We start from the raw sequence: 27,901 nt of genomic DNA on the forward strand, positions 1-27,901 counted from the left end.
GACTGCTGCAGAAAGTCAGTATCACAGTCACAGAGAAAAGAAGCTTCCTCTTGACTACACTTCAAAGCATGGTATCAGATTTGAATAAACTATAGAAACAACCAGTGGTGGTAGCCTACTGGTAACACCCTCCAGGCCCCAGCCATCAGAGGTGTGAAAGGTTCCACACATTTTTACAAAGCCACTCCTGGCCTTATTTAAATGATGGGCGGCCAGTGTTGAGTTTCAAATCAACACAATGCACGATTCGGGGGGAAAAACAACTGGTGGTTTTCAAATCTCAAAACTAAACTATACTATGTATAAACAGAAGTTCTATTGAAAGGGCTCAGAATGGAGCTTATGTTGTTTGCTTTAGTGTTGTTGAATACGTTGCTGCAGCTAAATGCTGATATGAAACTCCAATTAGAGTTGTATGCATAGGGTTGTATGAGAGTTTGCATGTCATTATTGGTCCATCGTATGTCTCTGATCGACCACACTGGAAACACGCCCCCATTCCCCAGGGGGCTTTTGTGTTATCGTTTTAGCATAAAGTTAAAGTTAGTAGACATATAGTAGGCGTTCATATCGCCAATCTGCCATTAGTGCCAAACTGTTTCCAAACTTGCTAATAATTAAAGTACCGTATTCAATCAAATAAACAAAACATTTGCTGCAGTAGGCTGCTGCGTCCACTACAAAAAACAACAACACCGCACATTCAACAAACAAAAACTGCAGAGAAAGTGGTCATGGCGCTGGTCGGTCAGTACCATGTAGTAGAATGGTTATATTGTGCGGTGGCACCTTAGAAGAGTATGCACTGGTTTCCACTAGGCGTAGTAGCAGTTTAAACGTCCGGTGAGAAAACGGATTGTCCGGCCAGGTTATGTTTATTTGAACGATACTGTCTATTATTCCATAGTCCGGGGGGACATTCACTCGCCCCACGATTGGCGGTTAGTTGGTTGTCAAGGCAACTGCTAAACTAGTTGTAGTCGTAATTTTATGCCCCCCCCCCGTCCCATCTCAAACTCTTCAGCTGTTCGCTCTGGCGTCGGACAGGGGGGTCTGGGGCCCACGGAGATTCCTTGTCCCAGGGCCCAGAATTTGGCCCCTGTCCTTAGGGGTATGGACCAGAGCTATTAAGCGGTTATCTGTGTATAATCACACAATAGTGACAATACTTAGGCCTACTTACTTGTCTGAAAAGATGCAGTTTACACTTCCACACAGTCTACGAATATTATTGTCTCTTCAAACTGGTTTATGTAACTGTCAAGATGATCAAATACATTGTCCCGTCTGCTGTTTACCGTGTTATGTTAATAACTGAACCGACCATGCATTTGGTCATGTAAGTGTGTAGGCACACACAAAAATAAAATAAACACGTTGTAGGCATATCATATATTAATTACACTATAGGCTAGTCACACACACACACACACACACACACACACACACACACACCTGTCTAAATATAGTTAAGTATAAGTAAAATAGGTTTAAACTAAGTGACTAGTCGTAAGCAAATTAAATTAGGCAAACTGTAGTGCTTATTCATTGTAATCGAAACTGGGACGTTGCTATGTGGTGGATAGAATTGGATTGAAATGGTTACATTTTCAGTGAATAATAGTGCCAAAGAGCAGCGAGACGCAGGCTGCTTCAATGCCAAAACAACGACCACACAGTCAGTCGAGTGTCGACTCTGGTCTAAAAACAGTGCCAGATTTTCCCTCCGAGGTGGAAAGCCTGGTGACGCGAGGTTAGTGCCAGATTCAACGGTTGGCTGATGCCCACCTAGCCAATCACAGCGCGACGGACCCTCCAACCTATGGGATGTAGCCTACCTTTATTGAATTGTGAAGAGCTGCTGGTGAAAAGGGGGAGCTACTAGTAGTGGCGCTAGTACTGAACAACACTTCTTGGACGCTATCGTTACTATTTTACCTGGCTTAACCTGAATACCATCATCGATCGTATTGCAGATAGAAGACAAGTTAAACGATTGTGACTTTGAAAATGGATTAACTCGATGGAAGTAGTTTGAAATTACTTGAAGTGATCGGGTCGGACTCTGTTCGCTCTGGGCTGGCTTGGAGGGGGAGGTCCTTTGGCTTTTGAAGCTCGCAAGTTTGGCAACGTAACAGCATTAGCCTAGTTAGCCAGCTTGCTAGCTAAATATCGCGACCGCCTTTGAGAAGTCGTAATTCCCCGCATTAAGGATTTATAACGCAGGACTTTGCACGAAACCCCGCTCTTTGCGGCGTCAGTTGATCAAAGTGCATCGGTAGGTTACGCTACATTGGCATGGGCGTTTTCTTTTTGTTTTCTTTTTGTGTGTAATGTTATCGCAGTAGCTAACTAGCAAAGCTAGCTAGTTAGCTCGCTCGTATGCTAGCTAACGTTAGCTTTCGTTCCCCACCTTAGCCAGCCAAGCAACCTCGGCAGGACAGTTTTGGCGAGGCTAGCCACGACAATATCGTGCTTGCTACCACCACGACGGCAGAGACCACCCAGTCTGCAGTCATGTTTGAAATGGAGACTCACATATCCTGCCTTTTCCCGGAGATTTTGGCTATCATTTTCAGCTATCTCGACGTTAAGGACAAAGGAAGAGTGGCCCAAGTGTGCGCGGCCTGGAGAGACGCGTCCTACCACAAGTCTGTATGGAGGGGGGTGGAAGCTAAGCTCCATCTTCGGAGAGCCAACCCGTCCCTGTTCCCAAGTCTTCAGACGAGGGGGATCAAAAAAGTTCAGATTCTCAGCCTAAGGCGAAGTCTTAGCTACGTGATACAGGGGATGCCACACATTGAAAGCCTTAACCTATGTGGATGCTTCAACCTCACAGACAACGGACTTGGGCATGCCTTTGTGCAGGACATTCCATCCTTGCGGGTTCTGAATCTTAGCCTTTGCAAACAGATCACTGACTCTAGTTTGGGCCGGATTGCTCAGTATCTAAAAAACCTGGAGGTGCTTGAACTGGGAGGATGCAGCAATATCACAAACACAGGCCTGTTGCTCATTGCCTGGGGCTTGCACAGACTGAAAAGCCTTAACCTGCGCAGCTGCCGGCATGTGTCTGATGTTGGCATCGGTCACCTCTCTGGGATGACCCGGAGTGCTGCGGAAGGCTGCTTGTCCCTGGAGCAGCTGACGTTGCAGGATTGCCAGAAACTGACAGACTTGTCTCTCAAACACGTCTCAAAGGGCCTAAGCAAGCTAAAAGTGCTCAACCTCAGCTTTTGCGGGGGTATTTCGGATGCAGGTATGATCCACCTTTCACACATGACCCACTTGTGCAGTCTGAACCTGCGCTCCTGTGACAACATCAGTGACACTGGGATAATGCATCTGGCAATGGGCTCTCTTCAGCTCTCTGGACTAGATGTGTCCTTCTGTGATAAGGTTGGGGACCAGAGCCTAGCTTACATTGCCCAAGGACTGTATCAGCTCAAGTCCCTTTCCCTTTGCTCCTGCCACATAAGCGATGATGGAATTAACAGGATGGTTCGCCAGATGCATGAACTAAAGACCCTCAACATCGGCCAATGTGTCAGAATCACAGACAAGGGTCTGGAATTGATTGCTGACCACCTGACACAGTTGACCGGGATTGACTTGTATGGTTGTACCAAGATCACCAAGAGAGGCCTGGAGAGGATAACACAACTCCCGTGCCTTAAAGTGTTAAATTTGGGACTATGGCAGATGACTGAGAGTGAGCGAGTTCGGTGAACGCTCTCCTTAGGCTTAAGTGTCATCATTGTTTATAATGTTCACTCGTATACTGAGATGGACTGTTTATATATCCATTGTTACCTTTGCCTACTATACTGTGACTAAACTAGGAGAGGAATCAACATTAATCACTGGAATATTGGAGTTTTGAGTATTCAGCTTCACTGCAGTATTCCACTCCTTAATCCCATACAGTTTTTGAGTTTTCATTCTTGTGCTCTCAATTGCTGTACTTACTGTACTTTGTATCACCTAGGCCTATGTAAAGTACTCATTAGCTAGCTACCTCACTCATCAACAAAACAGGAGTGCCTACTGCCTTGGAAACTCAAATCACATGTTTCTCTGGGACATTTACCAATGGAGGTTTTGATATTTCAGAAAATGTCATTGCAAAATAATAGCTAGTCATTTTAACACTTCCCACACAAAAAAGTCTGGAGTACCTTGGATGGACAATTTTGATAGAAAAGGATTTATTTGGCCGATGTATTTTTGCTTATGTAATAAATATTTTTTGTAATGAATGACTGTTGTCCAAAACATTGTACTTCAAATTGAAGTGAGATGATTGCTTTTCTTTTTCTTTTACCTATTTTAGTTGGCTGTCACTTTCTTATTCCTGAGGAAATGCCATATCATATTACAGTATGCTAATCTCTGATCACAGGCTATTGTCAATGTCAACATGACTTCAACTAAGCATAGTTACCAAGTCTATATGCAATACCTGCAAACAGTACACCGGTCTTCTCTCCTGAGAAGCTTCCAAGGATATAGTATTGGACTGTTTGAGTTAAAGCAGTAATTTAAATTTGTTTATATTCATACTGTAGTGATATTTATGAATAAAGATGGCAACTATGTTTCAATATTTTGTGGTGATTCATTGTCCCATTTGTGTATCAGCAAATTTAGCGGAAGTTAGAGGATGATCCTCAATTCTAGAATAGAAAATATTTGAGAAGTGAGAACAAATCCAATTTCATCTTCATAGATTGATAAACAACTTGGTTATGTTGCAATAATTTCAAACTGCAGTTTCTGCAGGACTAATTCGTTTTAAAGCAAATGTAATGTGAAAAACTTGAAAGCACAAATTACTTTATCATGGACATGGATTAAAGGCTGCCACCACAACTAATGCTGTCTTCTATGGAACCATTATAGGTTAGTTATTTTAAGATGAAATATTATTTGAACTGTTAAAACTAGCAACATGTTCAAAAGTATCTTGCGTAAACCCAAACATATTTCCACATATTTGCTAATAGTTCATGAAACACTGCACTAGTGTGATGAGGCTCCTTTCATGCTATTAAACAAATTGCAGATTTAAGGACTTAGCCTGACAAAATGTTTAGTTGTGATATTCCGGTATATATATTTAATCCATGTGATATTGATAGATAATTACATGGGATCAAATGTCAAAATGATTATGTAAAGTGCAACTAGTGGAAGCAGCAGACCAGAACATGTAAGGCCGTCTGGACAGGGTGATAATACCCATGTTGGATAAGTTACACTTCACTCAGAATAAACAAATATTTTTGTACAGATGTACGTACATTGCATGGTCCATCCAGCTCTTGGAACTTACAAACCTTATGTAGCGGCTCATCGTGACCAACATGAAAACCTTAGTACAGTACAGTGGTCACCAGGTTATGCATAAGCAATTGTCTGTTTAAAGCAGCAAATTAGACTAATATTCAGTCGTTTTCTTATGTTAACATTCAACATAGGGTGCTTGTTTTTTATACACAATATGCACATTAACTTTAAATTGATAATCATTCAAGACTGATAGATATATTTATTTACATACATACAAAATGCAAATACTCACAAACATCTGTTTTGCTTTCTTTTTACACAGTTTGTTTCTTATTAACACAAACAGACAGAAGGCAGTACATTTCTTTTACAAATGCAAAAGAAAAGTAAGAAAAATGATTACAGTGAACATGATAGAAGCCCCTTAATCAGCTCTGTGCTCCTGAATGAAGAATTGAAAGGAACGATTAAAAACAGATGACAAGACGTTAAGGCAAGGGCAGGGATACACAGGCCAAAGTAAGGGAACTCAACACTTTGAAAATCAATTTTTTCTAGTGAAAGATTAGTGATTTAAAAGAATGGACTAGAAGAGAAAGATGCGATCTCTATTCCAACAAGGTGACTAACCGGAGGCCAAATGAGAATGCAAAAGACAGTTTCCAACTTGGTTTTATGAATGTCCAGTTACCAGCTACTGTTGGTCATTCAATGATGACACAAATTCATAACCGATTTCCAAGTGAGAACTGAGTTTTTGTTCAAACAAAAACTAAAGTATCAGCTTTGAGAGATCCATATGGTTGTAAGCAAATTAAAAATGTGTAGGTTACTAGTACTGATTAGGCTAGAGGACCGTGGTTGGAGACTTATTTTTGTCTGCATGAAAAAGAGAAAACATTTTTGTAATTGCAGCACCCACACGAACACACCAAAAAAATACTTGAAATGATTAATACATTTACATCACTATGTGGTGGACTTATATAAAAATTACTATTAGAAATAAACACAAGTGAAGTACTCTCCCATCACAGTCACGGTTTGAAAACATTTGCAATTCACACATTTTGACACTTAAAAAAAGTTTGCTTTTTTGACACATTTCATCCCTCAGTTTTTTTCTCAGAGGACACGAACTTCACGTCCATTTTGTTCAGAGCAGCATGCTCTCCAAAATTCTGTGCAAACATTCAATGCATATCCATATGGTAAACATCATATTTTTTATATGTATATTTATATATATATATATTTATCTCTATCTATAGAACATGACTTTCCGCAAGTTATGGCAGTACCGTCACACACACATTTTGTCTTAAAGACAAAATTAGACACAAAAGACAACTGCACTGCTTTGAACTTCTCAGATTTTTTTTTAAAAGAATGCACGACATCTTCCACTAGTTACCTTTATTGAGTCATTGTATGTGTTATTTACAAACCGATCTAAAAAGTCAAAATCCACTGAAAAGTGACTCTTCCTTTGAATGTGATGCAATATCATTAATCAAAAACCTCAGCCCTGAAATAAAAAATAAAAAACATTTTCAGTGAATCATTCAGAAGCAAAATAATGTTTTGGGGGCTTTAACTAACATCTATAGAAACTTTGGATGAGACTGGATGGTCAATGGGTCAGATTGAAAATTGCCTTAGCACCAATAGTACAGAGGACTAAATATCCCCAACATTAGGTCCAGTACGGCTCCAAGGCCACTAGAACATTCTGAAAAGAAATAACATTGCATACCAAGTAAACATTGTGTGCAAACCATCAAAAAAAAATCAACGTTTACCAAGATTAAGCTCTTCTCTCTCTCTCTCGCTTCCAGTCTCATCCTAAATTGAGAACTATTTGTGTGAAACTAAGAGCTTCCCACATTAAATATTGACCCAAACGGGAGAATTATGTCAAAGTTCAGGCGAGGATCCACTGCCAGAAATCCTGTACAAATCCCCATTTTATGCCTGTAACCCAACCGCAGAAAATGCAATGAAACTCACCTAGAGGCTAGAGCCAAAGAATCCTTACAGATCTAATCTGTGAAAGGAAATATTAGAACATGCACCCTTTATTTTTTGGTTTTAATCAGTGATTTCCATCCGTTGCGGTTATTTCTAGCCAGTCTCAATCTACCAGCAAGAAGAAACAACAACTTGGCAAAAATACAGCCATTTTGTCCCTACCCACTACATTGGAAACACTGGCAAAAAAAGATAATACAAAAATGTATCTACAGTACATGCCTCCACACTACTCGCCCACAGGAGCATTTCTCCCTTCCTGTCTGCCCAGAAAGCAGACGTTTCCCACATTCCACCCAGACAGAAAAGTGCTTTCCTGCCCCAAATAAGGAATGCAACTGACCCAGTTTTTTTTCCCTTCTTGAACTAAACCAGTTTGTTAGAACAAGTCAAGGACCACAGAAGCACAAACACAGAACACAGTTTTTGCTGTACCTGAAGGCTAGTAATCTCTAAATGAAGCACTACACTAGAGCCTGACCGATTCCAGATTTTTGTGTCCGATGCTGATCCCGACTTTGGAGAGTCGTAAAACCACTGATTACCAATGTTTTGACTGATATATTGCCAAAAAGTTAAACATTTGAACAAACAAACTAAATTGTTTCCATTTGAGAATATTACATTTATACGCAAAATAATATATTTTTTGAAAGGCTGATCTACAAGTGAGCTTGTAGATAGTCTATTTTAACGTTTTTATTATGTTAGGGACACCAGGTTAAAAGTGGTTAAAATCGGCTGCATATATCGGCTAAACCGATACATCGGTCTGGCTCTACACTGAACAATGTAGACATACGGTATATGGGACAGAAGAGTACTTATGTCATGAGAGACCCTCCCATCATATCCCAGTATATAGGGCTTCCCTACGAAGCACCCCACCCCATGTGGAGGGGTTTGAAGACGAGGGTTCGGTGTTGATAAGAACATAGTGGGGGCTGGTGTGTGTGTGGGTTTTTTTTACATTTATTATCAGAGGTCGGACATCAGCATGACTCCTCCAGGGCATTGACGACCTGCTCCAGGATATCGGGGCAGTAGTCGGCGATCTGCTGCAGTACACAGTTGGCATACTCCTGCAGCTCTCCGCTCTCCCTCTCACACACCTCCAGCTCACGCTCCAGCTAGGAGAGGGCAGAGAGCGTGTCAGTTCAGACTAGCAGAATTATTATTATTATTTACGATTCTGTCTATCAGTACATAACTCAAACAGCGCCAAGTCGGCTCTAGCGGCGTTCGGTAGTGCCTCTCGTTCCAGAGACAACGCGCCTCTGTAATTTTTTTGCCAAACTACTGTTAGTCTTTTATCACCAAGTTGGCCGAGTGGCATAAAACAATGCCTAAAACCTTAAAGATGGAGTGCCGTACCTTTGTATTTTTCCAGTTTTTCATGTGTATGAGGTGACAGTACTTCATTAGAGGGGATGCACACGCAGATTAGACACACCAACGGACCGACATGCAGGTACAGCGGTCGGACATGCAGTCGAACATGTGCTGCTCCCGTGCTTGCGGTGACAGTCAGACCAATAGTATGTCTAAACTAAAGCCTGTACCCTTCATTAGAAATAAAGTCCAGAGGGAAGCACGAACCGAACGTGCTTGGGTCCCGGGTACCCATTACAATAATTAAATTTCGGTTCTCTCTATCGGTTCCCACACGCGGTCACACGCCATTTATTTATTTTCTACCCGCAGCGCAGGGAACAGAGCTGATCTACAAGTCTACACCGCGTTGCATCAGCGACGCGTTGTGGGCTTGTGGCTTGCAGAGGTGGAGCTATTTCTCTGCATAGAGTTGTCGAGGAGTGTAGAGACAGAGAGATGCGCGGTGCAAAGAAGCATTGAAGCAACACAATTATTAAAGTTTCTTTTTTTTCTTTTTTTTTTTAAGATATTTTTTTTGCGGCTTACGCCTTTTATTGATTTTTGAAGGGACAGACAGTAGGCTGACAGGAAACGGGAGAGAGATGGGGGGATGACATGCAGTAAAGGCCGTGTTGGGTCCGGGAGTCGAACCCGCGGCACACTGCGACTGGATTACCAGTCCGGTGCCCAGACCGTTACGCTACGGCCTGGGCCAAGTTTCTTAAACTTAATTTTCAAGTTAAGCTTATGGGAGGAAACTTTTAAGAGAGGGGACAGGAATATTGTGCCCTGAGTTGCCTCACTGCATGATCATGCATGTGCGCTGCACAGCATTGAATCAACCCACCTCGAATGCGCGCCCGTGTGTGTGTGTGAGAGAGATATCACGGCGTAGGGTTCAGAGGCCCAGTCAGTTTAGAGCTTGCAGTCTAACTTCGAAGAGAGGTGGCGAAAAAACAACAAATTATAGACTACTCTGGCAGCCCATGTGCATGCAAAACACAGCATGCAAGCCGCCTTTGTTTTCAATGATCCCGCCATTCGCACGTCAGCAAATCCGTTCACACTTATCGGCCGTAGATGCGCTGCCCCACCCCCCCCGCCCCCCATTTGCGATGCTAATTTGTGTGTGTGTTTGTGTGAGTGTGTGTGGCTCTCAAATCTCAGACATGCTTTTATTTGTTATTGTCAGTAGTTAGTAGTAAGATAAGTAGCCTGCAACACTGCCCTGGGTAAATACAGAATAGATAGGCCTATATTATATTTAAAATAATCACTATAGGTGAGGATGTTACACTATTCATTATAAAGCTTTTTTGTTAAATAAACATTTGACCTCTTATTTAAGATATTTTATACCATTTTGGAACCGAAATAGGGAACCGTTAAGAACCGGAATCGATAAGCAGAACCGGAACCGGACTCCTAACGATACCAATCCCTAATCACCACCCATCGCCACCGCGTGAATCTCGTTTGCGTCCGAGCCTGCCTGTGATTGGCCTACAGACGCTGCCCGTCTTGACTGTCCGCCGAGGTGGATATACGCATGCTGGATAGTCTGATGCTACTCTCTGTGGTGGGAAATAATACAAGTAGTACGGTGGATTGGAAGGCTAATGCTTAACGGTGACGCCATGGTGCCATCTGGTTTAGCAGGGGTTTTGGGAGTTAACTGATTTTGTGCCAGGTACAAAAATACTCATACGCCCCCGCCCCTCCGTATACTCCCGTGTATACTGTATAATGGTTGAGCCCCACGGATCCATCCACAGTTTGGATCTAATTTGTGACTTTGTACCGCGTCACTCTGACATGTAAACATTTCTGACGACAGGTTACCATGCCGTGTGTGCTTACGCCAATGATAGCAGACTGTGTGTGCCTAGTGCATGTGTGGGGATGGGCAAAATCCTTCTCTTAACAGTTTCCGTGCTTTGAATGGATTACTCCAGGTTAATGTCGCTGCCATATCGGACATACGCGACTTTTGTTTTATGTGTTTAATCCGCCGTAATGTAAACAAAAAAAAGAAAATTCTTCTTCGCCGCGGAGAAAGAGAGTAGGCGCATCTGTTGTGATAAAAAAAACGGAAATCGTCACATGCCGTGGGCTGCTAGGGCTTCTGGGAAATTGAGGCCAATGTAAACGAATGGGGTGCAACGCCTCATTGAGACCAGTCTTGTGTGCGTCTTCCGGGTGCACCAAGATGGTGGATGCTATACTCGGATCATAACAAACCAGGGGAGCTTTTTTTGCTGGATTTTCGCGGATTAAAAGCCCAAATAATTCAGCGTATGCTCTAAAGGTAATACAACAATCTCGGCAGTGAAGGGGGGTTGATTAAAAGTCAGATAAATCGTTTTCCGCAGTCAAACTGTTAAAGTGGATGCGGATGGTGACATTGGCAACTGGGATTTACGCTAACAGCTAGCAGCACAGAAAGTATTAATGCGGTCCGCTCATGGTAGAGGCAATTCCGTGTGTGTCACAGATTGTGTGTGTAATTTCGGGGAGAAAAAGCGCATTCGCCTCCAATACCTGTTCAAGAGTCATCTTCTGAAGTTCCTCCTCCCAGGCTGGAGGCTCGCTGTCGTCATAGTGAGAGGGTGCGGTCAGCTGGCTGAGAATGCTGGGGTCACGATCGTGGCAGAGGTCAGTCAGGTGGGCGATGTAGAGCTTGAGCTTACTGCGGTTCTGGGACAGGGCTAGAAGAGGGGGGATCATCTGCGGGTTCGGCGGGGTGGGTAAGAAGGGTGGGTAGAGAGAGAGCAATGGGAAGTGAGAATCAGAGTAAGGATTAGGACGTAGAAAATAAGGAAATCAGGGATTGAGATAAAAAGAAAGACAAAAATAAAATAAATATATAATATTAGATTAAAGGGACAGGACACCCAAAATCACCAAGGTAATCTTTTGTGTCCTTTTTGATAGGGAGCAATGACAGTACAGTTTGCTCATAGGCTTCTGATTTAAGAGCATTCTGCCGTTTCTGTAGCTAGCCTATTTCCCGGTTTCTGGGTGAAAATAAGTTTTTGGCGCACACATATTTATGTGTGTTTCACGTGCTACGCTGAGCAGACGCACAGTACTGTTTCATACACCACTGCCGTCCACTTCAAGCCGTTTTCTGAACAGAACACACTTCTCTCTCGCTCGTCTAGCAGAAGTCAAATTTAGTGTTTCACAAGTAGTTTCTTCAAATGTAGTGTTTTGTAGTGTCGAAGACACGCTGAAACAACAGTGTGGCGTCGTTTCAGAAAAGAATGATATGCTGCACACTCGACTCCCACCCCCCCCATCCCCGCACAACGATAGCCACGCCTGCATTTTATGTTTCTTTTCATTTCTCAATTCAGATCAAATAAATGACGAGGGGGAGGTGTCCTGACCCTTTAAACATCAATGATCTAGAGACTCAGGGTATTGAATTGAACCACTGGATGGATTACCAGTCGTTCAACAAGAAGAAAGAAAACCCCACTTACACAAAAACACAAACACTGGATCATATTCAACACGACTGAAATGGTATTCACATCACACAAACAAACATGCATGGACAGTCTCTGGTCTCAACACCATGCTACTCAAACTGACCTTCCACAAACACATTATGCTTCACATTTAGCACATTTCTGTAAACTGACATTTCGTAAATTTCCACATGTGACATTCACCACACGTGTGTTGTAGATAGAAATAAACAGAGTTATACGATTGATAAAAGTGTGTTATAGAGGCTATTTTGCATACTGTAGATATGAATATAGGTATGCCTTGAGATTTTCACTTGCACTTTGGTGTGCCTTGGGCACAAAATGTTTGAAACCCACTGATCTATACCGTGTCAGTATATGCTTTTGCAGACACACACTGAGCCGGGCACAAAGTCATGTCACTCTGAATGTGTGGGTGCACACTGCACATGCAACCTGCCATGATCCCTTCCACACAAGCCATTAACCACTTGAACCCCAACATGCCTATTCATGGGCGTTTGACAAAAAATAGTATATCTACAAGTTCACAACGCATCTTGTAGATTGGTTTTTCAGCAAAGAGATTTGATAAAGAGGGCTACAAATATTCACGGATCTAGTACAGAACCCTGGGGGACTCCGGTCAGATAAGTATATAGGGTTTTAAAAACAGTAATAAGATGAAGACAGTGTTGCATGGTGTAGACAAGTGGACAAGTGGTTGCATGGTTTTAACGTCCTTGATGGCTGTGCTTTGCTCTCAGAAATGCCAAATGAACACACAAGCACGAACACCCACATCCAACACAAACACGCAATACACGACGGCAAAACAAACGCAAACGAATGGAAAGATGAGTAGGCATGCCGTGGAACAAACAATGAAGGATGGTTTGACGAGTCTGGCTGTCATACGTGCTCACCCTTACGAACAAAACGGCTGAGAGAGAGAGAGGGGGCAGGCAAAAGCTTGGCTATGCCCAAATACCCTCCTCATCATCCTGTTGGGCACAGGTGAAGCCAGTCGCAGCATCAGGAAGGAACATGTGGTTAGTGTGCAATGCATACAACGCCAGAGTAAGACAGGAACAAACAGCTCAAAATGTATACTTGTAGATCTGTTAGAGAGGAGATTGCGGTTCACCTGTGTTATGACAAAGACCCTACTTCAAAATACTGAAACCTTATTAAAAATATAAATTAGTCCTAAGTTGTTATCATGTTAATTAGTCACCTATGTGACAGAAGTTATTGAAATCGGACAGAAGTCTGTTATAGTGAGTTGGCAAATCCATCCAAGCAAAATGGACAGAAAGAGTGAAAAGTTACCTGATCAGGAGAGGGCTTGTGATTGGTCTGGTCGGGGGTGGTCTTCAGGTGGTCATCCTCGTAGTTATCTGCCATCAGCTTCATGCGGTTCTGAGTCTGGAGGCGCACGGGGGGAGAAGAGGAAAACAGAGACGAAACCCAAGACGTCAGTGACCGAATCCGCATGAAAAGGGTTTCAAAATGAATAGCAGCCATTGCTCTGGAAGATCACAGTGGTTTAAATCAGGGGTTCCCAACCTTTATATTGTCATGGACCGGCTGATAGTTCATAAAATGTTCACGGACCGGCGGGGGGTGGGGGTCGCGCGTCATCGTAACAAAAACGTTCTCAAGGAAGACAGTTGACTGGCCCTTAAATAGGCTACCCGCTGCTATAGGCCTATTATTTTTATATCATTGACCTAAATGGCGTTATATCATTATCAACAATGATGGTATGATTTATAAAAAAAAGGATTAGGCTCATGTCTTTTTCATAAATTGCTGGAAAACTTAGTTAAACATGCAGAGTGACACATTAGGCATTAGGCCACTACTTTACCTGGATAACATCATCTTTTTGTTTTGACATGAAATAATAATCCTGTACCGTCACTGTGTAGCGTTTGGTTTCATTAGCGCAATCTTGACAAAATAGCCTACAGCTGCTGCTGCCCGCAGAGCATACATGAACGGTACCAGTGGCACTTATCCCGCGGACCGGCACTGGTCCGCGTACCGGTGGTTGGAAACCTCTGGTTTAAACAGTTGTCACTGTCATTTCCTTTCACAGTCAAAGGTGAGCAAGACTACTCTGGTGAAATGCATTATTCAAACCGTCTTGAAAGCATATGCAGAAAAACCCATTCTCGTCAACAGTCAGGCCACTTGAGGATGTAAATAGTCTCTCCCCTTCCACACAAACTGGTTTTATGTAAAGTAGACCATCATGCCTAGCAGCTCTCCTCTGCATAATAATGTTTCCATGCAAGATCTCTTTTCTCTTTTTTTTATTTAAGCGCCATCTACACTTAAAAGTGCCACAATTTTTTGTGTCAGGTCACAGGTGAGGTGACAGTACTTCATTTTATGTGCAATGGTGTATTAACTTTGTATTTAGGGTTTCTTCCTGGAGGCTGAACCCTTGACAGTCAAACGGGCCAATGAAATAAACAGTAATATAGTGACACCACACTATCAGCCCCTGCCCTAACCCCTCCCCCTTTATCATACAACTACAGTTGTGGGTGCGGCTTCAGTTCACCACCCACCAGGCAAACCAGGCTAATACTGTACACTTTTTTGAAAAAATTATACCTCCTTATATAACAATAAGAACTGATGATCATGTTTTAGTGTGGGAAAAAATCACGGCACTCCATCTTTCATTTAATCACCTACCTTTAATCATCTACAGATGAAACTAGTCAGTCTACAAGCTCGCTTGTAGACTGCAAGCCACTCCTACACACAGCAATGTGTGTCTGTATGCATCTGTCCGAGCACTGAAATAGCGGTTTTCAGTTCAGACGGGTCTGATTTATTATTATTGTTTTGAGGGGGAAATGCTTCCAATTTTAGGGACACCAGGGTTAATATTGTTAGTGTGTTGCAAGAACTTAAACAAGATATCTTTTTTTGGTGGGCGATAAACAAACCTTGTAATGTATTATTAATGTAACCTGCTAGCCAGACCTCTGTTGCTAGGCAGTGAGCCCTATGGTCTTATGCAAAAGCAGCAAATAAAGAGCCCCTCGTCACCTGCTGTTTAAGCTGCTGCACCAGCCGGTCCTTCTCTCTCTTCAACAAGGCCACCTCATCCTGGGTCTTCTTCTTCTTGGAGGAGGACAGCTCCAGCAGAGCAATGTTGGCGTCTTTCTCACTGATGGCAGCCAACAGCGCCTCCTGCCTGTGAGGAGAGCACAGAACACATGCAAACATGCATGGCATTTAACGTCACAGGTACTGTAAATAGCTCGATTATCATTTATTATTGACAAGGCGACGAGGTGCCCTGGAAACCAAACGGGGGAGGGCCGTAATTGGCTGACATTTCAGAACCGGCAGGCGAGCAAATCAATGGGCTGCGCAGATGTACACTGGAAAAGTCCCAGTTGTATATTTAACTCTTGAGCGTGTAAAATTGGAACCAAATGGACCCGTTTGGGTAAGTTCTTAAGCTCCAATGTGTGTGTACTTCTAAGAGAGCTCGTGTCTCTTACTTCATCTCCAGGACCTCCTCCAGGTGTTTTCTCCGCTCCTGCCTCAGGGTGGTGAGGTGAGCCTCCTTCTCACACAGAGACTGCTGGGTGGAGGACAGCTTGGCCCGCATGGACTCCAGCTCCTGCTTCACCTTCTCCATAGCCCCCAACAACTCCTCCATCTGGACACACCCCCACACACAAAGACAGAGTAGAGAGTAAAGAGAGCTTCTTGAGCTGAATGAATCTGAGAAGAATGCAGCCAGCATTGACCATCGAATGAGTTTACTGACTGCCGTGGACTTAAGGTGACATAGGTAAGAAGGACTATTGGGGAAGAGTGGGGGCAGCTCTGACACAGGTAGCAAGACGTACAAATAAAATGTAGAATTTAATTTTATCATTTCCTTTTTATTTACCTGGTATTTACTTCAAAGAACACAACACTGCTTCGAATCCATACATGAGTGGTGGGCCACGATGTAAATTGAACGCACAAAGGAGCGGGTGAATAATGAATGCAATATTTTGGACGCACAATCTTAAGTTTACACGCATAATAAAAGTTGTTTATTTTTATAAAGTAAACAGCAGGTAAATATGGCTGCACTTAAGGGGTTTTGTTTGCTGATCACAGATGGGGAAGGCGGGGGATCAAACACAATGAGGAGGTGGTAACCTGGGCTCGTACCTTAGACCACTGTAAGTGGGCGTGGATGGACTCATGCATTGGTTTTTTCTGAGAGGCAGTGTGTAGCAGAGAGAGAGAGAGAAAAAGAAAGTGACAAGATAGAAAAAACTAAAGCTGAGAAAGCCGGAAGAGAGAGAGTAAGCGCAGAAAGAAAGGACGAGAAATCACACGATGGCAAACCGAGATGAGAAGGAAGAAAGAATTTAGAGAATCTTGGCACGTGAATGTAAACGTGTGTTGTCCGTTTGTGTCTTGGGACCGGCTTCAAGAGGCACATACCTGTCTTTCCTGCTGTGACCTTGCTGCCTCCTCCTGCGCCAGCACCATCTCCCTCTCGGCCGTGATCTGCACGCTCTCTCTCAGAGCCTCCTCCAGCTCCTCGATACGTTCCGACTTCTGACGAATGTTGTCCTAAAAATACAACGAAAACGTTACATAAGGACACAAAGGAAGGAAGGACGAACGGACTGAAAGACTGTCAAACGATGTACTGGATGCGGGTGTGCTGTCAAATGTGAGGTGAGCGCCATAGCAGCATCCGTACCAGCTAAGAACTGAGCCCCCACACACACGCCTCATCACCTTGACTTGTTGAGAGTTCTCTGACATATTGTCCTCCCTCTTCCTGGCCTCCTCCATCAGCCGGGCATTCCTGCTCTTCTCCACCTGCTCCTTGTGTTTTAGGGATGCCACCTTCTTCGATTGGTCCTTCATCGTCCTGCAGTCACAGCAACAGGGGTAACATGAGACCGGAGGCGCCAACCTACAAGGCCAAGGCCCCGTTATCGGTGACACAGGTCCAACTAAGAATCAGTGAGAATAGTGCGTGGAGGAATTAAAATGGGCTGTGGCAGGCGGAGGTTTATAGCTCATGATACGATGCAGAGGAGAGGTGATGGAGGATGCGAAAGGAAGGAAAAGGGAGTGAAGGAATGCAGCAAAGTGAAGGATTTGTACTCTGGAGACGCAAACGAGGACACAATGGTAAAAGAGAAAGGGAGAGAGAAAGTGAGAAGAGAGCATAAAATACTAACCTGGATGCCTGACTGTAGAGGTGATAGATTTCCAAGTGCAAAGACAAGAAGGGAGGAGAGAGAAACAGATTCAGGCACAAAGGAAAGCGAGGAGACAATAAAGGATGAGGAGAAGAGAGAACAGAACAGATGTCACAGCTCTACTGGAGGGGTTCTGCGGCGTCTCTGCTCACAGCGCACATGATAGACAGGTGTAAGTGTACATCCAAACACAGGGAGGGGCGCTGTATGCACTCAAACCAACATCGGTACCCGTCCCACACCCCCCCAGACATACTTCTCAAGCTCGCCGATCTTCTTGTCTTTGTCATTCTTCTCATTCTCCATCTCCCGGAGAATGTCCAGCAGGCGATCCACCTCAGCCTGAGCCTTCCCAGAGTCCTCCTTGTGACGAGCCACCTCCTGCTCCAGAGTGGCAATGCGCTCCGTCAGCTCCGTGTTGGCCTTGGCCTCCAGGGTTGCATTCTGAGCCTGACGGACAGGCATTAGCAGATGAGGAATTGATTTATAGATTGAATACCGTACTTTATTAACCGTTTGCAAATGGTACAGTGGTACGCTTACACAATGGTGCTAAAAGGATAACGCAAAAAGCCCTCACGGCTTATTTTACATTGTGGTCCTGTGTATTCAATTCATAAAGAATAGGATCAGAATCAGAGATGGGACAATATTTATTTACCCGCTTGACTTGGTTCTCCAGTTTGAGACACTCCTCCTTCTTCTGCTCCAAGCTGATCTCTAGACTCTTCAACTTGGAGTCTTTTTTCAGGCCAGAGGAGGCTAGTGACGAGGCGTGCTCCTTGAGGTCCAACAGAGAGGTCTGGGCATGGACAGACAAACACAGAATTAACCAAGAACGAGACATGAAAATAGATTGAAAAAATAATCATATCATTATATAATATATAATAATGTGTAGGCATGCAGCATGACTCAGAATAAAACATTTGGGACTGGGGGAATAAAACTTTATTTCCAACACAAGACACTGGCTATATAAATAGGATCCACCATTGGATGATTGTGTGTTTTCTGCACGTCATGTTCTGTCACCCCTATGCGTCCTGCACAGACTGACAGGCAGATAACTCCTCCTTCAATAATCACACTGAATGAAGTCTTCACTTGTTTAATGTGACATCCAAGGTAGGGTAGAAACAGCAAAGAACATAATTTACAATGAGCCAATGTACTTCAATACAATAAACACAATGTAAAACATAAAAATAAAATATTAAACTCCAATTTAGCTGGCATACAATAGCACAAGTAGGTATTATGTCTTCATCTTCATTATACAAAACATACAATGGCTGCAAACAGTAGTTAAATGTTAGAAAATGCAATGTACATTCTTCACAAAATACACACATCTGAAATAAGATCCAACCATAAACACAACGTACCAGAGATGCCTCCAAAAGGCCAAACTGGAACAGGTCAAACAAACACCACTGGAGAGAAGAGAAATGCACTGCGTGTCTGCTGCTTTCCAACTGAGAACTCCATCCATCCATCTTCAACCGCTTATTCATAGTCGGGTTGCTGGGGCAACAGCTCCACCAGAGCTCCAGACATTCCTTTCCAGAGCAACATTAGTAACTTCCTCCTGGGGGATCCCAAGGTGTTCCAAGGCCAGTGAGTTGATCCCTCCATCTGCGCCTTGGTCTGCCTGGGGGTCTTCCCGGGGGGTGGGACGTGCCTCAAGGACCTCCCTAGGGAGACGTCCCGAGAGGCATCCTAACCATCCTAACCTTTCCAGGCGAAGAAGCAGTGACTCTACTCCGAGTCTCTCTCGTGTGACTGAACTTCTCACCCTATCTCTAAGGAAGATGCCAGCCACCTAACTAATTGTGGCCGCTTACTTAGTAAAGGCACAGAACATATTTAATATACACAAGACAGCACACTCCCCGTCTGGTATTTCCAGATAACACCATAACTTTAACTAAGATAAGTACTCATAACTGTCCAATGCAACTCAAAGGAGAGGTGAAACATTATGTTCAGTTACAGGTCTGAGAACAACTTCTTTCTCTTTCTGTTCACAACTGTGATCTTGATCTTCCTGGAAGAGAAGCTGGGACTACGGAATAGAGTCCGCGGGACCACCCCCTGGGACAGGACTGGTGGTCACACACTGGACGTGGGCTTGGTTCCCATCACAGTAGAAGGCTTCTCCCCACTGACGTTCCCTGGGCCTCTGGTTCTCTTTCTTTGCCTTGACCTTAGTGTTCTCAGAGTTTGAGTGGCTGAAGAAGCCATTTTTTCTCCTCGAGCAACTGTGCAGAAGGCTCCTTGAGCTCATGAGTGGGTCTCATGACGAGATTGACCATCTCCTCCTGGGAGGCTGGCCAGAGTTACTGGTTTTGAGTGTGACTTTGAAGGACAGTGACTCAGTGATGGGACTGAAGTTCTGCTCTCTGGGACTGTGGTGCTCTGGAGGCTTGTTGTCAACGAAGTTCTTTCACTTGGTAAGTATCAGAACATGGCTTGACTGACTGATTATCATCTTCTAATCTAAGGTTCTTGTGAGGAAGACTTTGGTGTTGGTGGGCTCCTGAATCTTGCTCAGGCAGACGTTTCCCACTATAACCCAGTTTAAGTCCACCTTCTGGGTGTATGGAGCTTCAAGTGGTCCATTTAACAGGTTTCTCACCTTATGTGCTCTTATAACATCTGTCAATCAGCAACATGATGGGTGCCTTGTGATCAAGTTCTGGGATTTCCTCTGTAATAGGTTATTAGGTGTGGGTGATGACGAGCAGCTTGTGGTGTAGGAATTCCAGACCAATCGTCAGGAATATCGCTGCACTCTATCAGCATAGGTAAGGGAATTGTGACGTTGCTGTCTAAAGACTAAATTTGCTCATCTGCCGCATGTCTTTATAACACGAGTGCAGGTTTTTAGGCTGTGAGGAGAACTTGGACTGTCTACCGGTAGGTTGAAAAGAGTGAAAAACTCTGGTCGCACTAAGGACCGGTTACTCAGGTCATCCAAGATGGCATAGACTTTGACTGCTTTCTCCTGGTGACCAGAAGGGTACATTTGAACAAGAATTGACGTTGAACATGTTTTGCAGACAATATTGCTGCCACAGACCTCCGTACACATGGCTGACGCATGTCAGCATGTTCTTCAGAAGAGGCGAGGGGCTCACCCTTGATATTCCCTCATACAGGGTATTGTTGGTAACATGTACACTCCTGCTGATGTTTGTACTGCACACAACATTCTGGTGTAGCACCCGTCCAGAGACTTCTGCAGGGTTGGCTTCAGGGTCCAGCATTCACTGCCATATAGAAGGACAGACTCTACCGTTGCATAGAATAAACCGAGTTATGGGGAGGTTGGAATTCCATACACTGGTCATGCCATTCAGGGCCCTCCATGCCCAGGTACTTGAAGTCCTTGCCTCCTGTTGTCAGAGGTGGATGTTCCGGTGAGATGTTATAGGTGATAACCTCAGTTTTCTTGGCAGTTATCCTAAGGCCCACCTTGGCACACTCGGATTCCGCTCTCAGGAGTTCCTGAGAGTTCCTGTGCTTGTTACACATTGATCCTGCTCTCTTCTACTGATGGCCTTCCTGAGTGCATAATACAGGACTATGATGTAGAGGAAGGGGGCTAGGGTGTCTCCTTGCATTACCCCAGCCCGTATGTCAAACTCATTGTTGACGTCTGGGTTCACCACCTTGGCCCTTGTTCCTGCATACATGGGCCCTCATTTATCAATGGAGTGTAAATTCTGCCTTAAATTCAAGCGTGGGTCATGTCATGTCGGCACGGCATTTATCAAGTGATCCAAAACAGCTGATCCTGGCGTAAATTTGGTTGCAGCTTTGATAAAAATTTCACGGTTGAAATCGCGAAACAGCAGTGCCGCCACCCGCCAGTCCCTATTCCCGAAAATGCTCTCGCATAAGCGTTCAGCCTACTGTAGGTCTGACGATCTGGACCTGCAATTTATCTGAATGTTAAAGCACAAATTTAATTAGGTGAACGATTAAGCACCTAACTTAGCCTGTATTATTGCAAATAGGCAGGCTATATGCATGTCATTGTCACTTTATTCTAAAATCAAAATGTTATTTAATGACTGGGATTATTTATCGCACACATGCGCTCGCATGTTTTAACAGAGCCAGTAAAGCACTGTTTGATTAAGCATCTAACTTAACATGTTATAATGTTTTTAATTGCTTGTACAGTTGGAAATATCCTACCAATTTCATATTACACATCGTCAATGTATGCCTTTACAAAATATACGGTATATATTTTTTCACATGTATTATTTATTAGTTTTATAGCTATTAGGAATGAATACATAACTTTAGATGCCTGTCAGCAGTTCAGACAATGCTACTGAATTTTGGCGTGGCGTACTTCAAAGTCACGTTGGAATGATAGATGCTGGAAATTCCAGTGAACGCCCATTTTTGGTTGTAAATCACGTTGATAAATGAGGGCCATGGTCTCTATTGCCCGGAGTGAGTTGGGAGGTACACCGTAGGCCTCAAGGATCTTCACTATCGTACCTCTGTGGATCGAGTCAAATGCCTTTTTGAAGTCGATGAAGCAGAGTACAGCAGTCAAGTTATCCTTTTTCACCCTCTCGATCATTCTCCTTATAGTGACAATATCTGCGCTATGGTAGTCCTCCCCTCTCGAAAGCCATTTTGGTTCTCCCTCAGGTGAGGACCGATGGCATGCCTTATCCTGTTTAGTATAATTCGGTTGTAAACCTTTGCGATGATACACGTCAGGCTGATGCCTCGGTAGTTGTCTGGCTGTCAAAGGTCTCCAGCTTTAGGCACCGGGATGATGTTAGAAAGAGACCACATTTCACAGTTTGTCGTGCATTAACCTAGACTTTTGCGAGCTGATGATGCAAGCAGAAGTTTAGGTTTGTTTGTTTTAGGCTTTGCCTCCGAGTATACCTCCATGTCATCCAGAGCTGCTGCTAGGGCGTCGGCCTTGGCTACTGCTGCTGCTGCAGCACTTTCGGTATTTAACATTTCCAAGCGTGCATCTACAAATGCCTTCTCCTTTTCTAGGCGTGCCTCTGAGGATGCTCTCTCTTGATCCAGACGTGCCTTCTCCATCTTGAGCTGCATCTCCTTTTCAGCATATCTAAACTTGGCTTTGGCTACTTCAGCCTCAGCTCGAGCGGTGGCCGCTGCTGCAAATGAGCGGCAGGAGCTTCTGGATGAGCGAGATGCCTGTGAAATACCACGTTTTACTGACGGTGTCTTTTCTCCATCCATGATGTCTGTAGATTTTGTTGTAGATCAACTGGATAGGAAGCTCTGTTAGTCTGTTTTTACTGTTCTGTCACCCCAATGCGCCCTGCACAGACAGATAGGCAGATAACTCCTCCTTCAATAATCACACTGTATGAAGTCTTCACTTGTTTAATGTGACATCCAAGGTAGGGTAAAAACTGCAAAGAACATAATTTACAATGAGCCAATGTACTTCAATACAATAAACACAATGTAAAGCATGTAGAAAATAAAAGAATAAACTCCAAGTTAGCTGGCATACAATAACACATTCAAGTAGGTATTATGTATCCATACAGGAAAATACTACGGCAAATAATATGCTGGTTGTACAGTGTTCTTCATTATACAAAACATACAAGGGCTGCAAACAGTAGTTAAATGTTAGAAAATGCAATGTACATTCTTCACAAAATACACACATCTCAAATAAGATCCAACCATAAACACAACGTACCAGAGATGCCTCCAAAAGGCCAAACTGGAACAGGTAAAATAAACACCACTGGAGAGAAGAGAAATGTGTCTGCTGCTTTCCAACTGAGAACTGACTAATTGAACCAGGCGCGTAGCGTGAATTAAAGTATTGACTGTGCAGACACACACACTAATATAGCACCGAAGTCCTGACGTCACTGCAAGTAGAGGGCGTCAATCCACAGATTTGTGTACTTTTTATTTGCATTGTAATCTCCATAGGGGGATTTTAGATCACCTCATATAAGAACTGTGTTTGAAAAATAAACCGATAACGCCAGCCTTTTCACTCATATGGATATGAAGCATCGACTGAAGGTGGAAATGTACAAATATACCCAAAGAGTAACAAAATAAGCGTTAGAAACTACTCAAACAACCCAGAGACTACATTTCCGGGTAGACGGGTAGCTGCAACTGAATGTTAATTACGTTTATTTTTATTTTTTATTTTATTGATATTTAATGTTTCATGGTTAGTACGAGTCGAGTCACCACCAGCTGAGCTTACGTCAACGAGGAATCTCAGGAACGCAATGTGTTGACAGCTGGGCGTATATTAGCAGCGACATTGCCTTCATATGTAGTTTCAAGGCTTTTGCGGCCACATTAATTCCATTTTCTCCAGAAACTGGCTGTATCAAATATGAATGGACATCATTAACGACGCGCAGCCACTTCCCTGACAGAAAGTTGGTGGTCGGTTTATTTTTCAAACACAGTTCTTATATGAAGCGACCTGAAATCGCCCTATGGACTCGAGATTACAATGCAAATAAAGAAATACATGAACCTGTGTATTGCCGCCCTCTACTGAAAGTGATGTCAGACTTCGTTGCTCTATGGGGGACCATTTAATAAAGGCGGCTTGCTGTGGTTCGCTACCAACAGATATTTGCATGCACAGGAGGTGAAGGGCTGCCAATGTAGGCTAGGTTTGCAGAAGTTAGACTGGGCCAGCTCTAAATAGACTGGGCCAGGGCCCGGGTGGCCCAATGGAGAATACGCCTCTGAATTGAACTACCACCAGCAGGCTGCTACCTACTCAACACACCTGTGTGCCCTCAACTAATTAACTGAACTAGGCCTCCTGTCTTAAAAGCACCGTCTTAAAGGCACAGGGCATATATTTAACATACAAGACTGCACATGAATCTCACCTCTCTGTCTGACAGGTCTCCCTGTATTGTACTCAGTCTCTCCTTCAGCTCCTTCAGTTCTTTCTTGCTGGAGTCAATCTCCTCCGACTTCTCACGATCGTCTCTGTCTCGCTGGTCCTTCAAACGCTCAATGATGCGCTCCTGAGAGAGAGAGGGGGGGACGATTATACACGCCGTCACCGCAAATAACTAACCTCCCTCCAGGACAGCAAATGTTAAAGTAACTAACCTCCCTCCAGGACAGCAAATGTTAGAGTAATTAACCTCCCTCCGGGACATCTCAATTCAATTCAAAGGAGCTTTAAATTATACATTGCCAAAGCAAGTATCAAAGAATAATAAAACTGTTGAAAATGGGGAAAGTATATACAGTTGCGAAGCTTGTAGATCTGATATTTCTGCTGTTTTAGATTTTTTTTTAAATGCATGGACATTTTTCAACATGGAAAAGATTGACAATTATGCAAGAATTGTGTGAAATGTAAAATGTCACATTGCATCGTTATATACATTATATACTTCAATTCGAAGCATCTACATCATAAAGCTCACAGTGCCCTGGGAAGATAATGTGGGCGAAGCCTATGAGCGCAAGAAGCTTTGATATTCCAAGATGGCAGCGGATGCTAAACAACAGTTCGCCCGTGGAAGTGGGATGCAGAGGCTTCATGGGCAGGTCAACTACCAGTCTCCTCAAGGGCATGGGAATCCGAGGCCAGGCCCAACGTCAAACCATCAAAGCCCTATCCAGTGCTGCTGAAAGAGCAAGCCAGTGGCTCTGGATCAGGAGGAAGGACAACAGCTGGGCTCCGAAATAACGCCCAAGTCCAAGATGACATCAAGGGGAGTGAGGTTAGAAGGGGATAAGGCAGAGGGGGGCACGGGGAGGACGACGCCCCTGCTATGGACTGTCCGTGGCACTTTGGGTAATAACATATCATATCCTGTGTTTGTAAAACAGTCCTATTTAGTCTTCTGAAATGGTTTAGTCTTAGTCGACTAAATATCAAAAACCTTAGTATTTTAGTCTTAGTCAACAAAATGTATGTTTGCACAGATAAAACACAGACAAACACACATTGGCAACTCAAATGTGCTATTGTACAAATTTGTTATGTCTGCACTACTCTTCAACCTGGTCATAGACTGAGAAGAACCACCGAAGACATACCAAGAGGCATCAGATTCTCACAATTGGAAGATCTCGACTGTGCAGATGACTTGGCTCTGTTCTCCCACACACACCAACAGTTGCAAGAGAAAACAAGTCGTCTGAACACATTTGCAAAGCAAGTTGGCCTGAAGATCAACCAGAAGACAGAGCTGATGGTGCTCAACATCCCAGACCCCCCACCAGTACACAGACGGAATAAACATACCCACAACAGAGCATTTCACATATTTAGGCAGCATAGTCAGTCATGATGGAGGCACAGGTAGCGACATCACAAGCAGGCTCAGCAAGGCCAGAAACACAACAACGCCCAGTAAAGCACCAACACCAAACTTAGACTGTACCAGAGCTGTGTCCTGTCTACCCTGCTATAGGGTTCTGAATGTTGGAGAACGAAAGAAAATTATCTCCACAAACTGTCAACCTTCCACAACAAAAGCTTACGGAAAATTCTATGAATATTCTGGCCCAAAAACCATCTCCAACCAACACCTTCTTGATCTGTGCAAACAAGAAAACATGGATACCATTCTTATGAGAAGACGGTGGAAATGGATTGGGCATAATACGTAGTAGGACAGGACATCATCACCAAAACTGCCCTTCACTGGACAGTGTGGACACCAGAGGGCAAACGCAAAAAAGGCCGACCCAAGAACACATGGTGTAGGATCTATAAAGACGCTGGCCCAGAACAGACTGAAGTGGAGATCCTTTGTTGCGGCCCTACATGCCAGCCAGCATAAAGGGCAGTAAGTAGGCAGGGCATTAAGTACTAAGTAAGGAAGTCTGTTCCTAGTGTTCTTATGTAAAGCGCTTTGGGTATTTAGAAAAGCGTTAAAGCGCTATATAAATTTGAGCTATTATTATTATTACATAGCGCATGCAGAGGAACATGCTATTCTTTATAGTTAAACAACAACCGTGCTGACAGGCACTCTTCACCAACCCATGAAAACACAGCCAATTACGTTTTGTTATAACATCCAGCCAAGCCAGATGCACCACAGACGATTCAAAACAGTAGTAGTCTCAGCGATGGTGGGCTAGAACGTTACGTTACCCATTACCCAAAAAAGAGATGAAACGTACCTGGTTAAATAAAGGCTTAGTAAAATATACATGCACGCGCACGCACACACACACACCTTCTCTGCGAGGGACTCCTCCAGGGTGGTCAGAGCAGTGTCCGTGTTAGAGGTGTCCGTCTGCAGAGATTTGACTCTGTCTTTCAGGTTGCTCATCTGCTTCTCCTTGTCTCTCAACTGCTCCTGGAGGTTCTCTATCTGGAAGAGACCAAAACAGCAGCACACAAAGCCACTGTCAGACATCAAACACAGATTGACTATCTGTGTTTTGATATTCTTTTAAATGTTTCAACATGGAAACGATGACAATTATGCAATAATAATTGCGACTATCTACGATAATCACGATTATGTAATAATTGTGACAGGCCTATGTGCCTCACCTTCTTCTGGAGCACGTTCACCTTGCGCTCCTTGACCTCCAGCATGTCCTTGAGGTCATGGATCTCCCCGTTGAGCGTGCCTTTCTCCTCGGACTGCTCCTGGATCTGCTTGCTCTTCTTGTTCAGAGTGGTCTCCTTCTCCTCCAAGCGCAGGCGCAGGGCATCCACCTGGCCAGGAGAGGGCAGAGAGCATTAGGGCTGAGAAGGAGGGCCAACAAAAACGCCTGGGATAATGGTTTGATGTGCGACGCGTGGTCTAGGGCTGAAACTATCGATTCTTTTCTTAGTGATTTTTATATCTATGACATTTTCGATTAATGAAATAACCGAAAAGCGCAGGTTATTTTTAATACTTTTAAAATATATTTATCAACACATAGTTTAAGCACTTAAGCATTATTTTATACTTCGTCACACGTCATATAAATATAGTCAATGAATATAGCATAACTCCAAAGTGGAAAAAGCGGCACTTACAGGATGTAAGACTGGCTCAGATGCATTTCTCATATTTTACGCGGCGGCGTTTCGGTAACAGCCTTCCTCGGAGCAGATTAAAATAGTTAATATAGCAGATTATATTAGCCGTCTCCACCAGACCGAAGGTGTAGCAGAGACTATAGAGCCCCCGACGAGCGGCCCGGAGAGAATTTACCATTCATTTTTCCCATGGACGTTTTTCAGAAAGTATTTAGACAGAAAGGGAAGGGTACAGCAGTGCACTAAGCTCATCAGAATGGTTTACATAACCCGTCAAACCACCCCTACTGAAGTGCCGTATTATCCGCTGTATTGGAAACAATAATATCTAGAAGAATGTGCTCCTCAGATCTCTGCCAGGCCAGGTAGTAGAAGTTGATCTTAGCCATGACATGATTATAGAGATAATATGTACTGATTTGTGTAATGTTTGG

General features: G+C 43.7%; 2 protein-coding genes across 5 annotated transcripts in view; one reads left to right on the top strand and one right to left on the bottom strand.

Moving 5' to 3' along the window:
- Nucleotides 1–1,864: 1,864 nt before the first annotated feature.
- On the top strand, nucleotides 1,865–4,588 carry LOC310857544 (F-box/LRR-repeat protein 14-like). The gene has a single exon (XM_083763257.1). It carries the CDS (start codon nucleotides 2,518–2,520, stop codon nucleotides 3,727–3,729), a length of 1,212 nt encoding a protein of 403 aa, XP_083619383.1. The 5' UTR covers nucleotides 1,865–2,517; the 3' UTR covers nucleotides 3,730–4,588.
- A 943-nt stretch (nucleotides 4,589–5,531) lies between these two features.
- Nucleotides 5,532–27,901, bottom strand: part of LOC310857693 (ELKS/Rab6-interacting/CAST family member 1-like) — a 31,956-nt gene continuing 9,586 nt past the window's right edge. For 3 of the 4 annotated variants that reach the window (XM_083763487.1, XM_083763486.1, XM_083763484.1), the window contains 12 exons: nucleotides 26,988–27,155; nucleotides 26,665–26,802; nucleotides 24,343–24,483; nucleotides 18,096–18,236; nucleotides 17,691–17,884; nucleotides 16,962–17,097; nucleotides 16,659–16,790; nucleotides 15,710–15,870; nucleotides 15,249–15,396; nucleotides 13,509–13,604; nucleotides 11,239–11,424; nucleotides 5,532–8,453 (listed from right to left, as the gene is read on the bottom strand). In XM_083763487.1, coding sequence (XP_083619613.1) covers nucleotides 8,316–8,453; nucleotides 11,239–11,424; nucleotides 13,509–13,604; nucleotides 15,249–15,396; nucleotides 15,710–15,870; nucleotides 16,659–16,790; nucleotides 16,962–17,097; nucleotides 17,691–17,884; nucleotides 18,096–18,236; nucleotides 24,343–24,483; nucleotides 26,665–26,802; nucleotides 26,988–27,155 — 1,779 coding nt within the window. In that variant the 3' untranslated portion in view covers nucleotides 5,532–8,315. The remainder of the gene's footprint in view (nucleotides 8,454–11,238; nucleotides 11,425–13,508; nucleotides 13,605–15,248; nucleotides 15,397–15,709; nucleotides 15,871–16,658; nucleotides 16,791–16,961; nucleotides 17,098–17,690; nucleotides 17,885–18,095; nucleotides 18,237–24,342; nucleotides 24,484–26,664; nucleotides 26,803–26,987; nucleotides 27,156–27,901) is intronic. The other variant, XM_083763485.1, reaches the window with a different exon arrangement.

Source organism: Protomyctophum parallelum (assembly GCF_964188405.1).
Source record: "Protomyctophum parallelum genome assembly, chromosome: 4".
NCBI lineage: Eukaryota > Metazoa > Chordata > Actinopteri > Myctophiformes > Myctophidae > Protomyctophum > Protomyctophum parallelum.